A 19,982-nucleotide genomic window follows, 5' to 3' on the forward strand; every position below is an offset into this window, starting at 1 on the left:
GATAGGATACATTAATTAAAACTCGATCCTGGCCGATCAGAAGCGATGTGTAACCGAGTATGATCGTGCAAAGTCGTGAAACAAAACACAAAACGTTCACTAGAATGAATTCGAATATGTATTTGAAATAGAGAGAGTTCATTGGAGTTGAGGTGTTCATACAATTTCAAGAATTGCTTACACAGGTCATAACTATAATGCAAGATACATAGGTACAAAATTTCGTAAAACTCATAAATAATAAGAATCTGTCATAATTTGTGAATAGCGCTACCTACAGTTGACTTAACGAAACTTAACTAATATTTTCAAAATTGACAAAACAAAATCTAATCAGTCTATACACCAGGTTTTTAGACATCTTTGTATACTTCCTCCATATACAGGGTGTTCTGATTTGTTTCCGACAAAGTGAAATGGGTGAAAGATCACATCATTTTAAGCAAAAAAGTTCCTATGAACATGGGTCCGGAAATGCTTCGTTTCCGAGATATAGGGTGTTGAAGTTGAAAAACTAATTCGCGTTTTCTTTAATATGTTTTGACTGCTTCGAAATCCTTTCATGAAATTATTCCTATTCAAATATTTAATTCAAATTTATTTTGAAAATTTCTAAGGCGAAATGCATGCGGATTTTGTATTGCCCACTAATAAGAAGAAGTGGTATTCTATGTAATTGTTGTTTTTAAGTGTTCTGAATATTCTGTTTCTTGAAATATTGAGTTGTTTGGATGATTTACGAACACTGAGTTTTTTTATTTTCTTCGAAGGTCTGTAAAATCCTATTTCTCTGTAGATGATTTCTTCTTTGTATGCTTCGTTCGGGCCTTTGGTAACCAAAACCATTTTCCTGTATTTGTTGATAAGCTATTGACTTAGTTAACTATAATTATAATTAATGACATCTAAATCTGACATGATTATTCTGGTTTTCCATGGCAACCACAATAGATTTAAAATGGCTATACACAATGACAGATTTAAAGTGCGTTAGGTTTAGATGTCATTAATTATAATTATAGTTAACTAAGTTAATAGCTTATCAATAAATACAGGAAAATGGTATTGGTTACCAAAGGCCCGAACGAAGCATACAAAGAAGAAATCATCTACAGAGAAATAGGATTTTACAGACCTTCGAAGAAAATAAAAAACTCAGTATTCTTGAAACATTCCAACAACTCAATATTTTAGGAAACAGAATATTCAGAACACTTAAAAACAAAAATTACTTAGCATACCACATCTACTCATTAGTGGGCAATAGAAAATCCGCACTCATTTCGCCTTAGAAATTTCCAAAATAAATTCGAATTAAATATTTGAATAGGAATAATTTCATGAAAGGATTTCGAAGCAGTCAAAACATATTAAAGAAAACGCGAATTAGTTTTTCAACTTCAACACCCTGTATCTCGGAAACGAAGCATTTCCGGACCCATGTTCATAGGAACTTTTTTGCTTAAAATGATGTGATCTTTCACCCATTTCAGTTTGTCGGAAACAAATCAGAACACCCTGTATGTTTATTACTCTACGATCCAACCGAATTGAAAAATTCGAAAAGCGCACATACCTGTTGTAAATCCTGCACGTCGAATTGTTGATCCTCTGGTCGCTAGCCCTCCTCCTCCTGTCCTCGAACAGATCCTTGACGGCGGTCACACCGAGCACAAACAGAACTGGTATCATCGCGATCTCTTTGCCGAACGCATTGATCAACGGGAACCAATTGAGCAAAACGATAAATATAAAATACAGGTTGGCGACCCGATGGAACTGTTCCAGGAGGTTCCTGGGCAAAAACGACAACAGCGTATATTTCGTCGTCCTTATCTTATTGTCCATCCGTCGACCGTTCGGGTGCTCCTTCCTGGGGGTCTTCGGGGGCACCACGTGGTTGGGGACCACTATCCTCGAGCGTTCCTCCAGGTCGTTCTTCGGCTGCCGACGCAGCAGCACGCAGAGCAGTCGTTCCCAGATGGGCGGAGGTGCCGTCCTTCTCAGGGTGTAGATGGACTCCGTCCTGGAAATAGATTGAGCCTTCAGTATAACCCAGAAGGTATTGTGAAAGAAGTCAAGAACCAATAGCCTCAGAGAATAATATATTAGGCCAATTGAAGGGTCAGCTGGCAAGGTTATGGCATCAGTGTTCTGGGATGCGCAAGGAATTATATTCATTGATTACTTCCAAAGGGGTCAGACTATCAACAGCGATTATTATATTGCGTTATTGGATCGTTCGAAAGATTAAATCGTTAAAAACGGCCCCATTTGAAGAAAAAAAAGGTGCTGTTTCATCAAGACAATGCGCCGTGTCACAAATCAATGAAAACAATGGCAAAATTGCATGAATTGCGCTTCGAATTGCTTCTGCATCCGCCGTATTCGCCAGATCTGGCCCCCAGCGACTTTTTCGTGTTCTCAGACCTCAAAAGAATTCTCACTGGACAGAAATTTAGCGGCAATGAAGAAGTAATCGCCGAAACTGAGGCCTATTTTGAAGTGAAAGACAAATCGTACTACAAAAATGGTATCGAAAAGTTGAAAGATCGCTATAATCGCTGTCTCGCCTTCAAAGACAACTATGTTGAGTAATAAAATCGAATTTTGCCAAAAAAATGTGTTTCACTATTATAGACCGGGGACTTTTCAATTTGCCTGTTAAGGTTGGCGAAAAAGTAATTTCGTTTTTTCTGCTTTATTTCATTGATTCATAAAAAGTGTAACAATCATCAAATTTAAGCCATTCTATTGGATAACTAGCTGCCAACGAGAATCCAATGACATTCTCATAGAAACCTTTATTCCTATTGGCAAAAACCTCAGACAACCAATTTTCACAGGCCTCTATTGAGGCCAAATTTGTACCCCTTAGCGCGTTTACCATGACAAGAACAGTTGGTAGTCACTTGGTGCCAGCTCCAGACTATGAGGTGGATGCATAAGAACTTTCCAACTGAGCTCCCGGAGCTTCTGCGCGTCACCAAAAATGTGTGCAGCCTAGCGTTGTACTGATGAAACACGATTCCTCTCCTTTTCACCTATGCTGGTCATTCAAACGGTCGAGTTGTTCACAGTAGATGACAAAATTGAAGTTTGACCGTAGCTAATATTCATTGTCAATCCCACCAAACACACGACAAGACCTTCTTAGCCTTCAATCCTGGCTTGATCACGTTCTGGGCCACTTCGTTGGCTTTCGACCATAATCTCTGTCTTTAGACATTGCCGTAAGTGGCCCATTTTACATTTCTAGTCACCATCCGCTTCAGAAATGGGTAAATTTTGTTGCAATTCAGCAGAGATCCGCAGATGGAAATTCGGTCCATGAGGTTCCTCTACATCAGACGTGTGGCACCCAAACATAGAGATTTTTGTTAACTAGGCCTTCAGCAAATGGTTGAAAACGTTTTTATGATCGATGTTGGGCTCCTGAGCGAAGCTATGACGGCTGACAAAGCTGTCTATCTCGATGTTTATCATGCTTTTATCTACATTCGCCTAGAGCAGACTCTCCCCTACTTCTGAGTAATTGCGCTGAATCTGCCCTCGCTGGAAGCTCACTCAATTCTTGTCCGTGCATCAAAGGATTTCGTTCATCCAGATTCGCTTAGTGTAAACATGGTCCCCATAGTTGCGCGAGGAATGAACTGAGAAGAGTTCTTGCAGCTCATCGAGGTCTTCACAGACCGGGATCTTGTGGTATCAAAAAAAGACATAAATTATTTAAATCGAAGTAAAACAGAAGATGCGTGTACGGAAATTAGTTTTCAACCTAGCTTTCCTATTTGTCCAATAAGAGGAAAGGCGCACTAGCGCAAGTTTTCGCCCTGAATTGCGCTCTGTTATGGGTTGCGCGGTTTCACTCAAGGCGAGTATGTTTCGCGAGGGAGTTTCGCTAATATTAACACAGGTGAAAATATCTCTTCTGAGCCAGTTCGTTCGTGAGCTGGCCGAACCTACCTGGAAGCCTGTCTGGAATGACCCTTGGCGGACGACCTCGCAGCTATAGCTGCTTCCCCCTCCACCTCCTTGTGCCCTGGCGGTAGGATGAAGTCGGTCTTCGAACCCACCCGACTGTGCGTAGGTTTTATGGCTCCAGAGTCCGTGATTTGGCCTTGGGAGAAGGCCCTCTGGTGGCCACGGCCACCCTTGAGGGCTGACGGCCTGGAGCCCGGTCCGAGCTGGCCCGTGAGCGAGGTGGCGCCACCATGACTCACACTACGGAGATGGCCTCGGGGCTCCGCTAGTTTCAAGTCTGGAAAGGTATACGTAGAGCATTCGGCGCCGGTTGAGGCACTTGCTGGTTGATCCATCGTTGGATTTTCTGAGTTTGCTGTATTGGACATATTGGGAATCCTGAAAAAATACGATCTTATCAGATATAACGATTTTAAGTAACCTCAAAAAAGTACCGAGAATGAATCATGAAAAACTTCGACTGCCAAGCTAGAATTACGGGAATGTATCCAAGGGCAAACTCTTGAATGCAGAAAGCACTGTGTAGTGAAGTAACCAAGACAAAGACCAAAATTAAATGTGCATTTATTTATAATAAAAGCGAAGAAGGCGTTTTCCACTAGTTCAAAATTCGTTCCTTATATCTTCTCTTTGATTATACATTATTCTCCCTAATTCATTGAATTTCCATTGAAATTAATGAAATATTTCCATAAATATCGTTTAGTGGTTTTTGCGTTGAAAAATGTTGGTTGGCAGAACCGTTTTCTGTATCACGAATTTGATAAATAATTGATTACTGATCCTAGTAGGTCGAGAATCAGATCTAAAATATCGAGGAATGAAATTCCAAAAAAATTATATTTACAGAAATTGAATAAGCAAAATTTAAAGAAATTGTTGTACTTAATAAAATATTATCACTGCGTTTTTTTTTAATATGACCATTTTACTACATTATCACCCAACAGCGCTTGCTGCCCAAGTGGTCTAGCAAGTGGTAGGCACAGGTTAGAAACTGAAAGGCAATAAAGATTTTTTTTTCATTTGCTAAGGCACTTTTGCTCCATTATTTTCGATAATAAATCTCTCATAAGTCCTCCATAAGCATTACTTCAAGGGGACACCATTATGTATTTCAATAAAACCTATACAGATATAAATAACAAACAATTATGTTACACATGTACGGTAAGTTAGGGGTTCTCTGACAATTACCAGATGTTTGACTTATTGGTTCAGGATTTAACATTTAACGAATATCGGTTTAGTTCTAAAGACTTTCACAAATGAAGTATTTCGGAATATTAAAAAAAATGAGGGAAGCACTGACTTGATGTCAGGAGCTTTTGAGCGCTCGTTCATTCGCGTTAAGATGCAAAAGATGGATTGAAGAAAATATCCACGCGCGGATGCAAACCAGCCTTTGTCATAACTGAAATGGAATTTAGGGCACAAAGCATTTGTCCATTCAACAAACCATTTGACAATCTATTCTTGCTAGATACCTACATAACTAATAATTACATATAATAGCCTTCCTAATCTGTCCAAAGGCGAATGGACTTCGAAAATTACTTATAATTGTTCAACTGACGTTAGAGTCTCATCTTCAAATTCATTGTTATAATTATCAGCTAACTGTACTTATCTAAATTAATTACTGACTATTCTTTTTTTCATATTATGAAAGAGGCTTGCAACAATTGATAGTTGCCACAACAAAAATACAGTAATTGAAAATGAAGATGAAACCATATTTGTTATTCTTAAAAATAAAAGTTTAGAATCTATGGAGGAAAAAATGTTCATTTTCCTTGTAATAAAATAATCGAAATTCGAAATATCGTGAAACTATTTGAGTTTCTATATCGTTTGAAACTAATGGAATAATATTGAAAACTGATCTTAAAAGAAAAGCTTTGGGAGATTAAGAAAGGCGGAAGGATTGTGATTTATTATTTCTAATAATAAACTGCAGAATGGTTGAACCTAATAGCGGGCTTTTAGTTTTTTCTTGTTCGTTTTTAAGAACAATAAATCCAACCCATTTTTGAAAGATGTGCTTAAAATTTATGAATGTACAAATTAGAAATTTCGTTTTCAATTAAAAAAACACTTGGTACTTCATGGCAGCCCGAAAACATTAAATTATTAACTTTAAGTATTCTCATTTATTTGGATCTTGATTATATTTTAAGATGACGATAAAATTTTTCAAAATTTATTTCTAAAACAAAAATAAGAAATATCTTTATATACATAATTTAGATCTTTATTGTACCGTTTTACATTCTGCATTGAATAATATTATGGCTAAAATATGGGCATAACTGTACATGAGGGTATCAAATGTTTACCAGAATTGATTGTTTACCAAACATCGGTTCAAAAGAATGAAAATCAACAAAATAAAATAACAATTCCCATCTTAAGAGTAGGTATCAGTAATAGGGTATGTATACTTATTTCCGAATATTCTAATGAGGTCAAAATGAAATGAAAACAACTATGTAGTCTGCAAAATTAAAAACGTTCGCTCAGTAAAAAGATTTTATAATGGTCTGGGCAAATCTGGTTTGAAATCAGTTCAATCTATGTAATTAATTTTACTACTTGATCATAATAGTAGTAAATTGATAATATTATTTTCGGCCAATGAGGATTTGATCCCGTAGAAGGGTTCAACGGACTATAATTCATTAACTATTAAACACAGATTGCTCTAGAATTACCTGAGATTCATTCTTGACCTTTAAGAGTGCAAAACAGTTCGAAAAATACTTGCTCCGTTATTACAATCTCCGACTCACCTTATGTCTCATAATCCTCGAGATTTCAGGCACAATTCTCTATCCAAATTGAATTGAAACATTCACACCAACCTAGACTTCTCAGAAAAACATTTCTAGCAAAAGTATAACCACCACACTGCGAGCTACACATCGAGATAAAACGTTACCCCGATTCAAAACACAAAGCTCGAGGAAAATACTAGTAAAGGCAGGGAGTAGCACGATATTATAACACCAAACAAGAAACGAGTAATGTGGATTGAGGAATTCAGAAACTGTCAGTGTCAGATTTGTCAGAATGCAATGACAGCACTGATCCAACTGAACTAAATCGATTGTTTTATCAGAACTACGATAATATCATCAGTCAAATATTTTACTGCCACTTTGAAAGGATAAAAACTAGATTCAGATCGAATACATTTTCGTGCACCATTCTAAATGGTTCAAATATTGAAAATTATTTATAAATATTGCAATATTAATAAGGAAATTTATGAAATGGATTATGGCAGTTGGCAACATTTTCATGATCCCGTCCGCCCGTCCCCGAACGTCATTTCATTGACTTGTCATTTTCCTATTAGAAATAGGAGTCGTCAAAGAGCCAACCACGCAGAGGTCGCAAAAAGACAAAGTGTTATAGTTAATTTGTGGCATATTTAACCCGTTAGATCAGAAATATGGATGAAGAATACGACGCCATTGTTCTTGGTACCGGTTTGAAAGAATGTATTATCAGTGGAATGCTTTCAGTTTCTGGGAAAAAAGTATTACATGTCGATCGAAACAAATATTACGGGGGAGAATCCGCCTCCATTTGTCCTCTTGAGGAACTCTTTTCTAAATTTGGGGCACCGGCTCCCGACGAATCTTATGGACGTGGTCGGGATTGGAATGTTGATCTCATTCCCAAATTTCTAATGGCAAATGGGTCATTGGTTAAATTGCTAATCCATACAGGAGTTACCAGATATTTGGAGTTCAAATCTGTTGAAGGAAGTTATGTATATAAGGGAGGCAAAATTGCAAAGGTAATGACGTTTTCTTTGCAATCGTGAAATATAAGAATAATTAACTGTAAAATTATTTCCGTCAAAATGTCATAATCTCATTCCTTTGACGTGAATTGGGCAAATGAGAAAGAAAGACAAGTTAATTATTCTTAAACAAGCTTAATGTCAATATTGGAGCTATATAATATGTCAATGAATTACCTTTCTGTATCAAATAGAAAAGGAAAACTGACGCTCTCAATTAAAACATTTTTTATTTCCTTCTAAGGTCCCTGTTGATCAAAAAGAGGCTTTAGCTTCAGACCTAATGGGTATGTTTGAAAAAAGACGCTTCCGTAACTTCTTGATCTATGTACAAGATTTTCAAAATGAAGACCCCAAGACTTGGAAAGATTTTGACCCTAATACTCAAAATATGCTTGCTCTATATACTAAGTTTGGTCTAGACAAAAATACTCAAGACTTCACAGGTCATGCATTAGCTCTATATAGAGATGATGACTATTTGAATAAACCAGCTTTAGAAACCATCAATCGTATAAAACTGTATTCTGATTCATTGGCCAGATATGGAAAGTCTCCATATCTGTATCCCATGTATGGCTTAGGTGAATTACCACAGGGTAAGTGTCACAATTTCATGTACTTTCCATTGTAATAATTTTGAAAGCTTTTACTTTACATACGATAAATACAAGGTTATAAAAATAATGGAAAAATTGTATTTTTCTGTTAGGTTTTGCTAGATTGTCTGCCATCTATGGGGGTACATATATGCTGGACAAGGCGATAGATGAAATAGTTGTAGGTGAAGGAGGAAAAGTAGTGGGGGTAAAATCAGGCAACGAAATTGCAAGATGCAAGCAAGTTTACTGTGATCCCACCTATGTACCAGACAGAGTAAGGAAGAAGGGGCAAGTAATAAGGTGTATTTGTCTTTTGGATCATCCTATTCCAAACACTAAAGATGCTCTCTCAACTCAAATCATCATTCCCCAAAAACAGGTCAGTGCCAATAATGTTTATTACTATAATTGATCAATTGGCTTTTTAACATTATATTATTCCGTCACAATCTCTGTATTTTTCGAATTTAGCCAGGTGTGGTCCCAAACGACAAGGTTTGACTCTCTGAAGACAAAACCGCGGTCGAATTCAATTCTGTTCGTCCGTCCGTAAACACAATAATCTCTAATGCCGCGGTTAGCCGTTAGAAACAAGTTTTCCTCTTAATTTCCAAACTGTAGTTTCAAATGAGATGAAATTTGGCAGTATTATGTAAAGCAATTTCAGAGTTCCTGCGAAAATTCGTGTTAACCGCGTTACCAAAACCAGAAAAAAAAATCAAAAAGAATTTCGGAAAAAGGTCTGCCTAGATGAAAAATTATAGCCATTTTGAATTTTCATAATGAGCTGTGCCAACCCTGGAAACTTGCAGCTTATTCAAATAACGTCATTTTCAATGCCAAAATTTGAGACGTGGCAACACAGCAAATATTCATTTCTGTGCTTTTTTTTTTAACAGAGTTGCATTTAGCCAAAATACCCAATTTTTAATTTAACTGATAATTTTTTTTCGGAATAAATTACCCGAAAACAGCGTATTATACGAAAATATATAGAGAATATTTTTTTCAAAATGGTCAAATATTCATTAATGAGAGTTCAACTTACCTACTTTTATTAATTAAAAACTATATTCTGAAAATCATTCCATTTGGTATAACCATTTGCTAGATATAACTGAAAAACACATTTTTTATGGATTTTCAACAGCTTATATTTCTTCAACCAAGCTGAATCAGAAAAAATGGTAAAGGAAAACAGTATTTCTTTTGGCCTCAGGAATCTTCTACAGAAATATATGTACAAGTCAAAAACTCTGTATATCACCCCTGTAGAGCAAAAAGGAACCAGGAGAGCAGAAATACTGAATTTTTGAACTTATGTATAATCAATTTATAATTGGTTATACAGAAAACTTTTTGAACTTATAGTTCAAAAAGTTTCTGAACTTGCCAAATTGACTAGAATCTTATCACCAAAAATTTTTTCACTACTTTATAGGTTGGACGAAACTCTGATATCTACGTATCACTAGTCTCGTACACACATCAGGTAGCTGCTAAAGGTTGGTTCGTCGCCATGGTGTCAACAACTGTAGAAACTGAAAACCCCGAACAGGAGATTAAACCAGGTTTAGACCTTCTGGGAGCTGTTCACCAGAAGTTTGTTTCAATTTCAGACTATTACGAGCCAACAGATGATGGTCTACAATCACAAATGTTCATATCTCAATCGTATGATGCAACTAGTCACTTTGAGAGCACTTGTCAGGATGTGCTTGACATTTTCAAGAGGGGTACTGGTGAAGAGTTTGATTTCTCCAAGATCAAACGTGATCTTGAAGATGAGGAACAATAAACTGGACGTGTTCTTTGAATCTCCAGTTATACATTATATATTAAAAATTCTTATGTAGCATTATTATATGTGCAAAAGTTCACTTTAATTTGTGCTTGATGACTTCTGCTTGTTAGGGCCTGCTAATAGATTTGTGAATATACAAAAAAGTTGAGTTGTGGGTCTACAAGCTTGGAGTCATACATAATTGTCCCAAAAAAATTGTTGATCAAAGATACACCAGTTGATGGATGTTTCAAACCGCACTTTACCAAGTTTTAATTTAAACATTTTGCGTCTATGGATACATTTAGTTGTTATTTTAAAAGCACATCGATTGTCTTGTTTGAATTTCGCTATGGTGTAAAATGCATTCCCACTAATTGTTTGTAAAAATTGTGTAACAAAGATTTCAAGTTTAAAGCATACATCCTATTTTTAATTGAAGTAGTATGAATCGTACAGGGCTGTAAGTCTTTTTTTACTTTTCCAAAATGTATTTCTAGCATTATGTTTAGGTGCATGTTTCTTATTGTAAATGTACTTTAGCAAGTAACAAGTTTCTCAATCAATTGCTTGAAGCCATGCAATAAGTTGGTATGTACTTTGGTACTCTATATTCAGTAAAATCATTCAGAATTCCATTTGATGCTAAAGTAGATTTCATTATTAGTAAAACTATTGGTGATAAGGCACATTGAAATGTAAGATGGTTCCAATAAATCAGATTTAAGGAATAAAGTTGTATTAATTTAATTCAGTACTTTCCCATGATACAGAGTATGCACTTCTGCTTGAGACTGAAAATATTTGGGAATTAATCTGCAGTCTGCTGGTTAGAGAATACATTCTCAGGTTCAAAGGTACAATTCTACTGATGGTTAACCAATTGAGATGGAGGTGAACACAATAAGATCAATCAAAAGAGAGCTCATAAAAAAAACTCTGTCACTGAAGCCAAGCTCTTGCGGACTTCATATTCATGTAGATTTTTGCTTCACTAAACTCAATTCATTCTTCTCAATTCAAGATTTCCTGATTTGCACATAGAATATCATTCATCACATATTTGGAACAAATTTCTTGAGGATATGAGAAAGCATACAAAAATATTAAAGGCGTGGTTAATAGGTTAGATTATTCGCTTTCTCCACTGAAGGGGGCGGAGCTATGGATATTATCCATACTCCTGCATACGGTACTTCAACAAGTTGCCTATACCATTAAGAAGAGAAACAAATTACAAGAGATTCAAAAAACAACTGTTCTCCCTTCTTCTGGAACTAGAACCATATACAATAGAAGAATTTTTGAGATAAAAATTGTATCAAACAGATTATTTTGACGATATTTCGATTCAATGCTTTCACTTGTGAAATTTGATTATGAAATAAATGGCATTTATTATTATATTATCCCTTCCACTTCTGAGAGATTTCGTTTTTGTAAGATCTCTTGCTGGTAACTAGGCGGTATTGGTGATTCTTTTCTTTTGTTAATGTAACTGGTCCGAATAACCACTCCATTTTAGAAAATTTATAGGATTAAATCGTAATCTTTAGTAAAACATGTCCAAGCTAATGATAGTAACCAATAGGTATTTGGTTATTAAGTTAACAAAAAACTTATTTTCTTCTTTTATTTAACAAAAGAGACAGAGAGACAATAGTCCACACCATCTGATTACTGGCAATAGATCTAAAAATGATATTTCTCAGAATGGGAGGGGACAAACCCCATAGCTCCGCCTCTCCGGTGGAGAGAGTATAAATACCACATCTGTAGAGAACCGTCATTCACAATCACATATGAGAAATTCAGCATTGAGTTACAAACTACGACCTAGAAACCTTTAAAAATGCTTACCACAGTAGTAACAGAAGGCAAATTGAAATTTTTTATGCTCACAATTACTTATATTGACTAGTGGCAATAAAAATCCCAAAAATTATTTATAATACCCAATATAAATTTGACATTTTATTTATTCTATTGAGGATTCCACAAGAAATGATAAAAATTAAAAAGTTTCAACATTATATATTCACTATTTTACATTTCACTTAAATAATATTTGTGTAAAAATTTTTATTTCTAAGCACAATGTATAAGGTGTGTGGCTTCCACAAGGCTTTATTTACGTAAATAAGGAATATCAATTCCATTTCAATCAATAAAATTCATCTTAGCATGAGTAAATTAAAGTTTTGTTGAACCCACTGAAAATAGCAATATTTTTGGGGAGAACGAGTTAGTTAAAAAAATAAGCATTATATTCTCTGGATATTTGACTACTACTCTCTTCTCAAATTATCCAATCGTGCTTGTAAATCGGCATCGATATCTGAAACACTGCCTCCACCACCTCCACCTGCCACTGCTGCTGCCGGGACATGATGTTTTTGACCAGCTGCAGGTATAGCCCCACCAGCATCTGGTAGATTTGAGAGTTGATCTGTAAGTTGTAGGCCTAGTTCATCTAAAACTTGACTCACAACAGCATCACTGAAAGAAAAAATATATGCTTGAGAAGTAAATATAAAACATATGCTTGAACACTAAATAAAAATGTTTTCATCAGTATTCTTCACATTAAAAGAATACCATACACAAAAATTTAATCTAATTTGTTACATACCTTTCTTCTTCATCTGCATCATCCTCCATAGCATCATCAATAGCGTCATTCATAACTTCTTCTTTCATGTCCATGATTTCAGATTGCTTTTCGAATTCTTGAAGAATTTTTTGAATTTGTGGCAAATTAAGTTGCCTATTCATACTAGCCATAGCTCGAGTAACACCCTTCATTGCTTCAGCCATTGTATTTTGTGATCTTAGAGTCTGAATTTTCAGCGATACAGCTTGAATATTAGCTTTCATCAACATGAACTTCTTAACATACCTCCGGGTCCTTACAAGATCTCTTGCCATTATTTTGACAGCATCCTAAAAATTTTTGCTGTAAACCTTGATTCTAAAGTAATTTTGGTTAATCATACCATTTGTCCTTCCTTGGCTAATTTTTTGATATCCATTATAATTTTTTTCTCCTGTTGTTCCATTTTCTGTTTCTCCCTGTCCAAGTCCCTCATTGCCTTGTTAAGAGCTCTTTGGTTTTTACGCAATAATTCCTCTGGACTTAATTTCTTACCGAATAACCACTCCATTTTAGAGAATTTATAGAATTATAAAGTAAGGAAAATTGACTTCAATCCTGAAAATACCAAAGTTAATAACAGCATTGACAGCAACCAATAAGTATTTGGTTAATGAGTTGACAAGAAACGTCAAAAATACGACCTTCAGTTTGGCTGGTTTGCAAAAAAAATTGGTAAACAAAAACACAAGTTGACAATGAGCGAATAAATACCAAAGATAAATCTGTGACATTTTAGAATTTGGAATTCTTTTGGATTTTCTACAGAAAGTATCCGGAAAATAACTGAAAATGAGTATTATGATGTGTTGTGAAGGGAAAATTCTTCAAATATTATCTTATGAAGATACTGTCAGATATAGCCAGAGTTTAGAAACATTTTTCAACCAAAATATTCCCACGAAAAGTTATATTGCTATATTTATGACACACAATATATATATACCTTCTTTAATACATAGGTGAGTCAAAAATGAAAATTGTCCTTTTTAGCTTTTCGGGTTCCGTACTTTGAAAAAGCATTCAACTTAAAGATGATATTTTTGCTGAAATAATTCATGTTGAGACTCATTTCATGAAATTTTTTCATGCAACTAGCTTTTTTGAAGGTATTTATTTATCACATGTTTATTCACCTCTGACAACCGTGCGGAACCCATTTTTTCTTCTTGAAGATTTAATTTTTAACATTGAATATTTTAGTATTAAAAATTGTGGCCACATATTTATACCCATAAATAAAAATGATTCGAAGCAAGAAATAGAAGATCTAGTCAGAGAAGCAAGTATTCAGTATCTGGTATCCCTTGAGAGCAATGAAGAATCATTTGAAAATTTTCATTTGTTAAATAAAATAGTTCTAGGAAGTGGAGAAATATTTTTATGGAAAAATGAAATTGAGAGAAAACAATGTCCTATAGATGATTCTTTAATATGCATCTTATCTACCTCTGGTACTACTGGAAAAAGAAAATTAGTTAAAATAGAATCATATTGCATTGAGAAAAATGTGAATAATCTTAGGTAAGCCAAAAAAAAGTTTAATAAATTTTTCACCACCAAGGAGCTTTTCAGCAACATATTCAACTTAAATAAAGATGACGTGATATTTTATGGCACTCCACTAACATTTGATCCATCTCTAGTAGAACTTTTTCTTGCTTTCGAATCAAAAGCTACATTATTGATTGTTCCAGATGAAGTCAAATTGAACTCGGAGAGACTTTTCCAAACATTATTTTCTAAAACTGAAGAATATAAAAACATCACATTTCTTCAGACTGTTCCTTCTTTATTTACAAGATGGACAGATAAACAAATTCAGTATATAATAAAGAAAACCCAACTGAGGATTTTAGTTTTTGGAGGAGAACCTTTTCCCTCCAAGATCCTAACATATGAAAGATCCTTGAGAATCTTTAATATTTACGGAATAACAGAAATTTCTTGTTGGGCTACTATTTACGAGGTTCAAGATGATAATGAAGTATTTATCGGGAAACCTCTAGAAGAAACATTCTTAAAAATATGTAATGAGGGAAAAGAGGTTCAGGAGGGTTTTGGTGAATTGGTCTTAGGTAAATATGACAATATGTTACAAACAATATACATTTACATCATATTTTTACATTAACAAAATGCTGCAATAAATTCTGACTGAAACTGAATATTTTAAGAATTTTATATAATGTGCTTCATTATACAGATTACAAATATTTTTTAATAACTTAAAAACTAATAGAACCATTGAAATATTGTAGAGAAAATAAATATTCATCCACCTATTTTTAAGGGAGCAAAACGAGGCATTGTTACGTAAATAATGAGATCAAGAAAGTTGATTGGAGATTTACAGGAGATCTTGTTATAAAAAACAGTCAAGGAATAACGTATATTGGCAGAAATGATAGTAAAATAAAACGTTTAGGACACCAAATTTTTTTGTATGAATGTGAAAGGAAAATTTTCAATGAAATGGGACTAACCTGTAAATATGTATGGCATGCAGAGGACTGTAAATTATTATTATTCATTTCGATTCCATTGAATGATCTTGGAAATCGAATCAAGATATTAGACAAATTGAGGCTGAAACTACTACGGTTATTATCAAAAGAAGAATTTCCTGATTTCATAGATCTTATTTCTACATTTCCAGTTACCCAAAATGGAAAAATTGACATTGGAACTTTAATTGAAATCTACAAAAGAAATAATGAAAAAGAAAGGAAAAAAGAACCATCTGAGGTGATCCTTATGACAATTGCTAAATATCTCGGCCACAGCTTAAAGACTATTACCAACTTGAAGAATTGTACGTTTGAAAATCTTGGAGGAAATTCGATTTTGTATATATTGCTAACAAATGAACTCAAAGATATTTTGGAGTATAATTTACCTTCAGAGTTTCATTCGTTACTATTAAATGGGAGTTTAGAAGATTGCATGCATTTTCTTGATAACTTTCAAAACTTAGAAAATGAAAAAAGGAAAATTTCCAGAGACGAAGACCTTGAAATTGATACAAAAAGAGCAAAATATCCAGCTGGTGTTGAAATTGTTTGGAAATTCAATTTGTTCGGATGTGTTGATGCTACCCCATTGATCTTCAAAAGACAGTGAGTTATTTAGTTACTTATTGCAATCATATCTTACTCATTTTAATATATAACTTTGTAGTGGGAGAGTTTATGTTGGAGTTGGAAGTTTTTCAAATTTTTTTGTGATATTGGATGCCTTAACTGGTGAAACAAAATTCCTTAAACAATTTCCGGATTCTTTAGGAAGTGAAGCTGCTATATCACCTTGTTTGAATTACCTTTATTTTGGATGCTTCGATGGAAATTTGTACTGTATAAATTTGGAGGATTATAGTGTTGCTTGGAGCTATGAAACAGAAAAATCAATTAAATGCCAGCCTGGTTTTTGTTTGAACGACAAAGCCATAGTGTTCGGATCTTACGATAAACACATACACTGCATCAAAGTTGAAGTAAATATATTTTTATATTATACTATCAATTTATTCATTTTTGTTATTATTTTGATTTGACATGTTTTTTCAGAATGGAGGTTTCATCTGGAAGACATTAATTCAAGAGAGTATAATTGCAGTACCCATACTTCATAAGGAAAGGAAACAAATTTTAGTTACAACTTTATCTGGTTCTTGTTTATCAATTTCCGAAGAGACAGGAGGAATTTTGTGGAAAATTAAACTCAAATATCCGATATTTGGTACACCTGTTTTAAAAGAAAATAAACTGATATCATGTGACGTTATAGGAAATGTTTATTTTATCGATATAGAGTCGGGTAGTAAGCTTTCGGAGACCAAAGTGGATGGTGAAATTTATTCTTCAATCAAATGTTCAAATTATCATTTCATTATTGCATCAACCAAAGGAATTGTATCCAAATGTAAATTGATGAATAACAACTCCAATTGTGATGTTGACAACAGTTTAGATTTGGGGTCTTCGATTTCTTCAACACCAGTTATTTTTGAAATTGACAAATATGTACTAATTGGGATTTTCACTTCAAAAGGAGATTTTTATTTGATTAATTTTGAAAATATGAAGATTCTCACTTATTGGAGGTGTCCGGGTGAGGTTTATTCATCTTGTATTTTCAACGATTCCAAATTATATGTGGGTTGTAGAGACGATAATTTATATTGTTTAGGATTACAAATTTTTGAGTTTGAATAGGAAGTAATGGATTTGTTTTTGTCACAGTTAAAATTTCACCTCTCAATTAAATGAATATGACTGTGAAGGACAAATATTCAAGCAGAAAGTAAAAAATGTAATATAAATATACTACGGAAATACACAAATAAAATCTCTTGTATGTTCATTTCATTGTATCTATTCAACTTTCTCTTATTTTTAGAATACTACAAACCTAGAAAATTCCATCAAAATTTTGATCTCACTTGATTTTCAGGAGATTGCTAAAATGTTTTTGTAGAATATAAAAATTACTTCGAAGATATCGAGTTATTTCCCTGAAATCTTAAGCTTTATAAGAATGAATATAATATATAGGAGATAAGTATAGGAATACTTGTGATACATAAGACTTTTATTTTTCATATACAGTTATAAAATATCACATAACATATATAAAAATGCACTTTCTCTCATTTTATCTTGTTGAATAGGTATAGTCTATTTCAATAATAATAAAATTTGTAACAAAAATAGTACGATTTAGCAGAGGTTTTTCAGTCGAAATTTTATTTTTGGTTATTTAAAACCTATTCTGATTCATTGAAACGAAGAATTTGTATATTTCATTTCTTGTAGATAAATCCAGCTTTGAAAAAAGTTGTTCTGTATATTTTCCTTAGACCTATGATATTTTGGCAAAATACAATCTTCTTTTCAAATTATCATTCGTCTAGTTGTTATACATGCCTTCAATAAGAAAGTCCATTCTTCTATAATGTCTATGTTGCCACCATTCTGACCCCAGCTTGTAAGTGCCCCAAAAAATTAAAGATACTATCGGCAAGGAAAAGACAATTGCTACAACTGGAACTATATACTTCCTTGATCGTTCTCCATATTCATTGATAATCTTATGATTAATAGGTACAGTAGAAATCATACTTTCATTATTTTGTTTGGTAGAATTATCTACTGAAGATACACTTGAATTAGTATCTTGAGAAGATTGAGTTGTAACGATTGTTGAAATAATTGTCACAGTTGTGGGGGGATTTACTCCTTTTTTTGCTACACTTGACGTGCCATCATTTTTCTTGGGGAGAACGTAGTGAGTATTGTTGGTACCAATTTCTATTATAGTATTAGGAGTTGAACTGGGACTTTCGACAGTAGAGTCAATCGGTATATTTTCCCGAGGATGGTGAGTTATTTGTTTTTCAGGAGCACTATTAAAGTCAGTTGCATTGGTTTTTGTAGAATTACCCTCAATCAATAGAGAACTATTGTTTTGCGCACGTCCTTGGATAATATTAGTGAAAAACATGAATAAGCATACATATTTGAAATATACACCTAACATTGTAAGATTTCCAAAAATTGAGCATATGTTGAATATAATAACATAAAAATATCAAAACATTACGAAAATAAATTTTTGATTGATTTGCATGAAATGTCATCGTGACGCATAGAAAAGCAAATGGAAATTTTATCATCAGATGAATTCATAAAACGTTAGTTCCTTACAAGATTTATAAAAAACAATTAAAGTCCTCATAATTTTAATATTTAGTAAATGAAAAATAAAATTTATATTTATTCAGTATTTTGTACTGATTACACTGACAGAACTTCTATGGTCTTAGTAGACCACGGTCTATGGTCCCAAGCACAGATCACCATAGAATATATAATTCTGTTATTCTGTATTCCAGGACTCTATGATCAAATCCACAGAATATATATTTTCTAACATAGAGATATATTCTGTTGACAAAGCAACCATAGAAGATAGAACTATAGAACAGAGAATAATGGCTATATTTACATGGAGATTAGCTGATTTTTGGGTGTTTACAGGTGGCAAAACCTACCCTTGAATCGAGGATAGCTGATCGTACCATATAGATCTCTTGACACTATATTAATAACATAAATTATAATTACGTATAATTCGGACAATTAACTCCGAATCGTAGTATAATAGTGAAAAGTTGAAGAAGAATGAATATACGTAGTAGCACAGTTAGCTTTTAATAAATACGTATTTGTATCAATATTTACGGATGAAACTAATGTCTCAGAAAATCGTTAACAATAAGATCCTGATATATTTTTGCACATTCTTCCAAGATATTGTGGGAAGTAGTACCTACCAGTGGGGAAAAAATCCTGATGACCATCATAAGATAAAAATGTAGCATTCCCTCTAAATATTCAATTTGGAATTATCTTGCCCTAGAACTCAGAAAACAAAAGCAATACTATTAATTCATTTAATTTTTTTAAGAATGATTGCTCCTTAGTGCAAAGATTTAAAAATATGGGAAGAATGCGGAATGAAAACCTTGAAGGCAATTATATTTTAGTATGATTATTTTTATTCAATCACGAATTCGATAGGTATTCTTAAATGCCAACAAATAATTTATGACGATTGCATGCGGAAGACGATATTGGATGATAGTGTTAACTGTGTACCTCACCTTGCTCCTTCAATTTGCTCCTATACAAATTTTTGAGCATGTTAAACAGATAAAATTTGAGAAAAAAAACTGACGTCAGGAGAATTATTTTTATTTACGACTCGTATTGGAAATTTAAGTGGTTATTTTGCATATTTAAAAACTAAATTCCAACCTAGTTCGATCTATTCTTAGGGAAATATTGGACTTTTTTTTCGGTATTTTGTTTGAATTTCCTATAGTTGTGGTTGACGCGATTAACATAAAATGTTGTATAAAACATTATTATTATTCATCTGCACAAATATTTTGAAACCGTTATTTTCCAAAACGTTATATTACCGTTTTTTTTCGAACCGCTATTTTCTATACTCAAATATTTTTTCTAAGCAACCAATCATACACGAATACGTTTTGTGTGTTGCCTACCCAATTATACCTCAGTTCCTGGTATAGGTACCTCTTCGATCTCATATGACCAAATGAATGATTTTTCATTCGAA

General features: G+C 33.7%; 4 protein-coding genes across 5 annotated transcripts in view; 2 read left to right on the forward strand and 2 right to left on the reverse strand.

Moving 5' to 3' along the window:
* The window catches only part of LOC123683955 (phospholipid-transporting ATPase VD), a 33,467-nt gene extending 26,430 nt beyond the window's left edge, over positions 1-7,037 (reverse strand). For both annotated transcript variants that reach the window (XM_045622970.1, XM_045622969.1), the window contains exons 1-3: positions 6,777-7,037; positions 3,967-4,362; positions 1,577-2,026 (exon numbers count right to left, since the gene is read on the reverse strand). In XM_045622970.1, coding sequence (XP_045478926.1) covers positions 1,577-2,026; positions 3,967-4,352 — 836 coding nt within the window. In that variant the 5' untranslated portion in view covers positions 4,353-4,362; positions 6,777-7,037. The remainder of the gene's footprint in view (positions 1-1,576; positions 2,027-3,966; positions 4,363-6,776) is intronic.
* Positions 7,038-7,326: 289 nt separating this feature from the next.
* On the forward strand, positions 7,327-10,914 carry LOC123684268 (rab GDP dissociation inhibitor alpha). Its single transcript, XM_045623453.1, has 4 exons — positions 7,327-7,792; positions 8,043-8,397; positions 8,511-8,779; positions 9,842-10,914. The coding sequence occupies exons 1-4, from the start codon at positions 7,442-7,444 to the stop codon at positions 10,196-10,198; spliced, it is 1,332 nt and encodes a 443-aa protein (XP_045479409.1). The 5' UTR covers positions 7,327-7,441; the 3' UTR covers positions 10,199-10,914.
* A 1,288-nt stretch (positions 10,915-12,202) lies between these two features.
* LOC123685251 (charged multivesicular body protein 2a) lies at positions 12,203-13,461 on the reverse strand. The gene is made up of 3 exons (XM_045624892.1): positions 13,180-13,461; positions 12,816-13,126; positions 12,203-12,682 (listed from the first exon to the last, which is right to left on the reverse strand). Exons 1-3 carry the CDS (start codon positions 13,345-13,347, stop codon positions 12,472-12,474), a joined length of 690 nt encoding a protein of 229 aa, XP_045480848.1. The 5' UTR covers positions 13,348-13,461; the 3' UTR covers positions 12,203-12,471.
* A 41-nt stretch (positions 13,462-13,502) lies between these two features.
* LOC123685248 (beta-alanine-activating enzyme) lies at positions 13,503-18,468 on the forward strand. The gene is made up of 6 exons (XM_045624886.1): positions 13,503-13,798; positions 14,040-14,360; positions 14,412-14,914; positions 15,130-15,955; positions 16,017-16,329; positions 16,403-18,468. Exons 1-6 carry the CDS (start codon positions 13,629-13,631, stop codon positions 17,048-17,050), a joined length of 2,781 nt encoding a protein of 926 aa, XP_045480842.1. The 5' UTR covers positions 13,503-13,628; the 3' UTR covers positions 17,051-18,468.
* The last annotated feature ends 1,514 nt before the right edge of the window (positions 18,469-19,982 follow it).

The sequence above is a fragment of the Harmonia axyridis genome, chromosome 7 (assembly GCF_914767665.1).
Source record: "Harmonia axyridis chromosome 7, icHarAxyr1.1, whole genome shotgun sequence".
In the NCBI taxonomy this organism is placed as follows: domain Eukaryota; kingdom Metazoa; phylum Arthropoda; class Insecta; order Coleoptera; family Coccinellidae; genus Harmonia; species Harmonia axyridis.

Excerpts from the sequence above, each read along its gene's own strand:
- LOC123684268 (XM_045623453.1), top strand. The coding sequence starts at position 7,442 with ATGGATGAAGAATACGACGCCATTGTTCTTGGTACCGGTTTGAAAGAA. Across the intron at positions 8,398-8,510 it reads CTTAGGTGAATTACCACAGG|GTTTTGCTAGATTGTCTGCC; the intron begins GTAAGTGTCACA and ends TTTTTCTGTTAG. Across the intron at positions 8,780-9,841 it reads TCATCATTCCCCAAAAACAG|GTTGGACGAAACTCTGATAT; the intron begins GTCAGTGCCAAT and ends ACTACTTTATAG.
- LOC123685251 (XM_045624892.1), bottom strand. The coding sequence starts at position 13,347 with ATGGAGTGGTTATTCGGTAAGAAATTAAGTCCAGAGGAATTATTGCGT. Across the intron at positions 13,127-13,179 it reads TAGCCAAGGAAGGACAAATG|GATGCTGTCAAAATAATGGC; the intron begins GTATGATTAACC and ends AAAAATTTTTAG. Across the intron at positions 12,683-12,815 it reads GATGCAGATGAAGAAGAAAG|TGATGCTGTTGTGAGTCAAG; the intron begins GTATGTAACAAA and ends TTTTTCTTTCAG.
- LOC123685248 (XM_045624886.1), top strand. The coding sequence starts at position 13,629 with ATGAGTATTATGATGTGTTGTGAAGGGAAAATTCTTCAAATATTATCT. Across the intron at positions 13,799-14,039 it reads ATACCTTCTTTAATACATAG|TATTAAAAATTGTGGCCACA; the intron begins GTGAGTCAAAAA and ends TGAATATTTTAG. Across the intron at positions 14,361-14,411 it reads AAAAATGTGAATAATCTTAG|CAACATATTCAACTTAAATA; the intron begins GTAAGCCAAAAA and ends GGAGCTTTTCAG.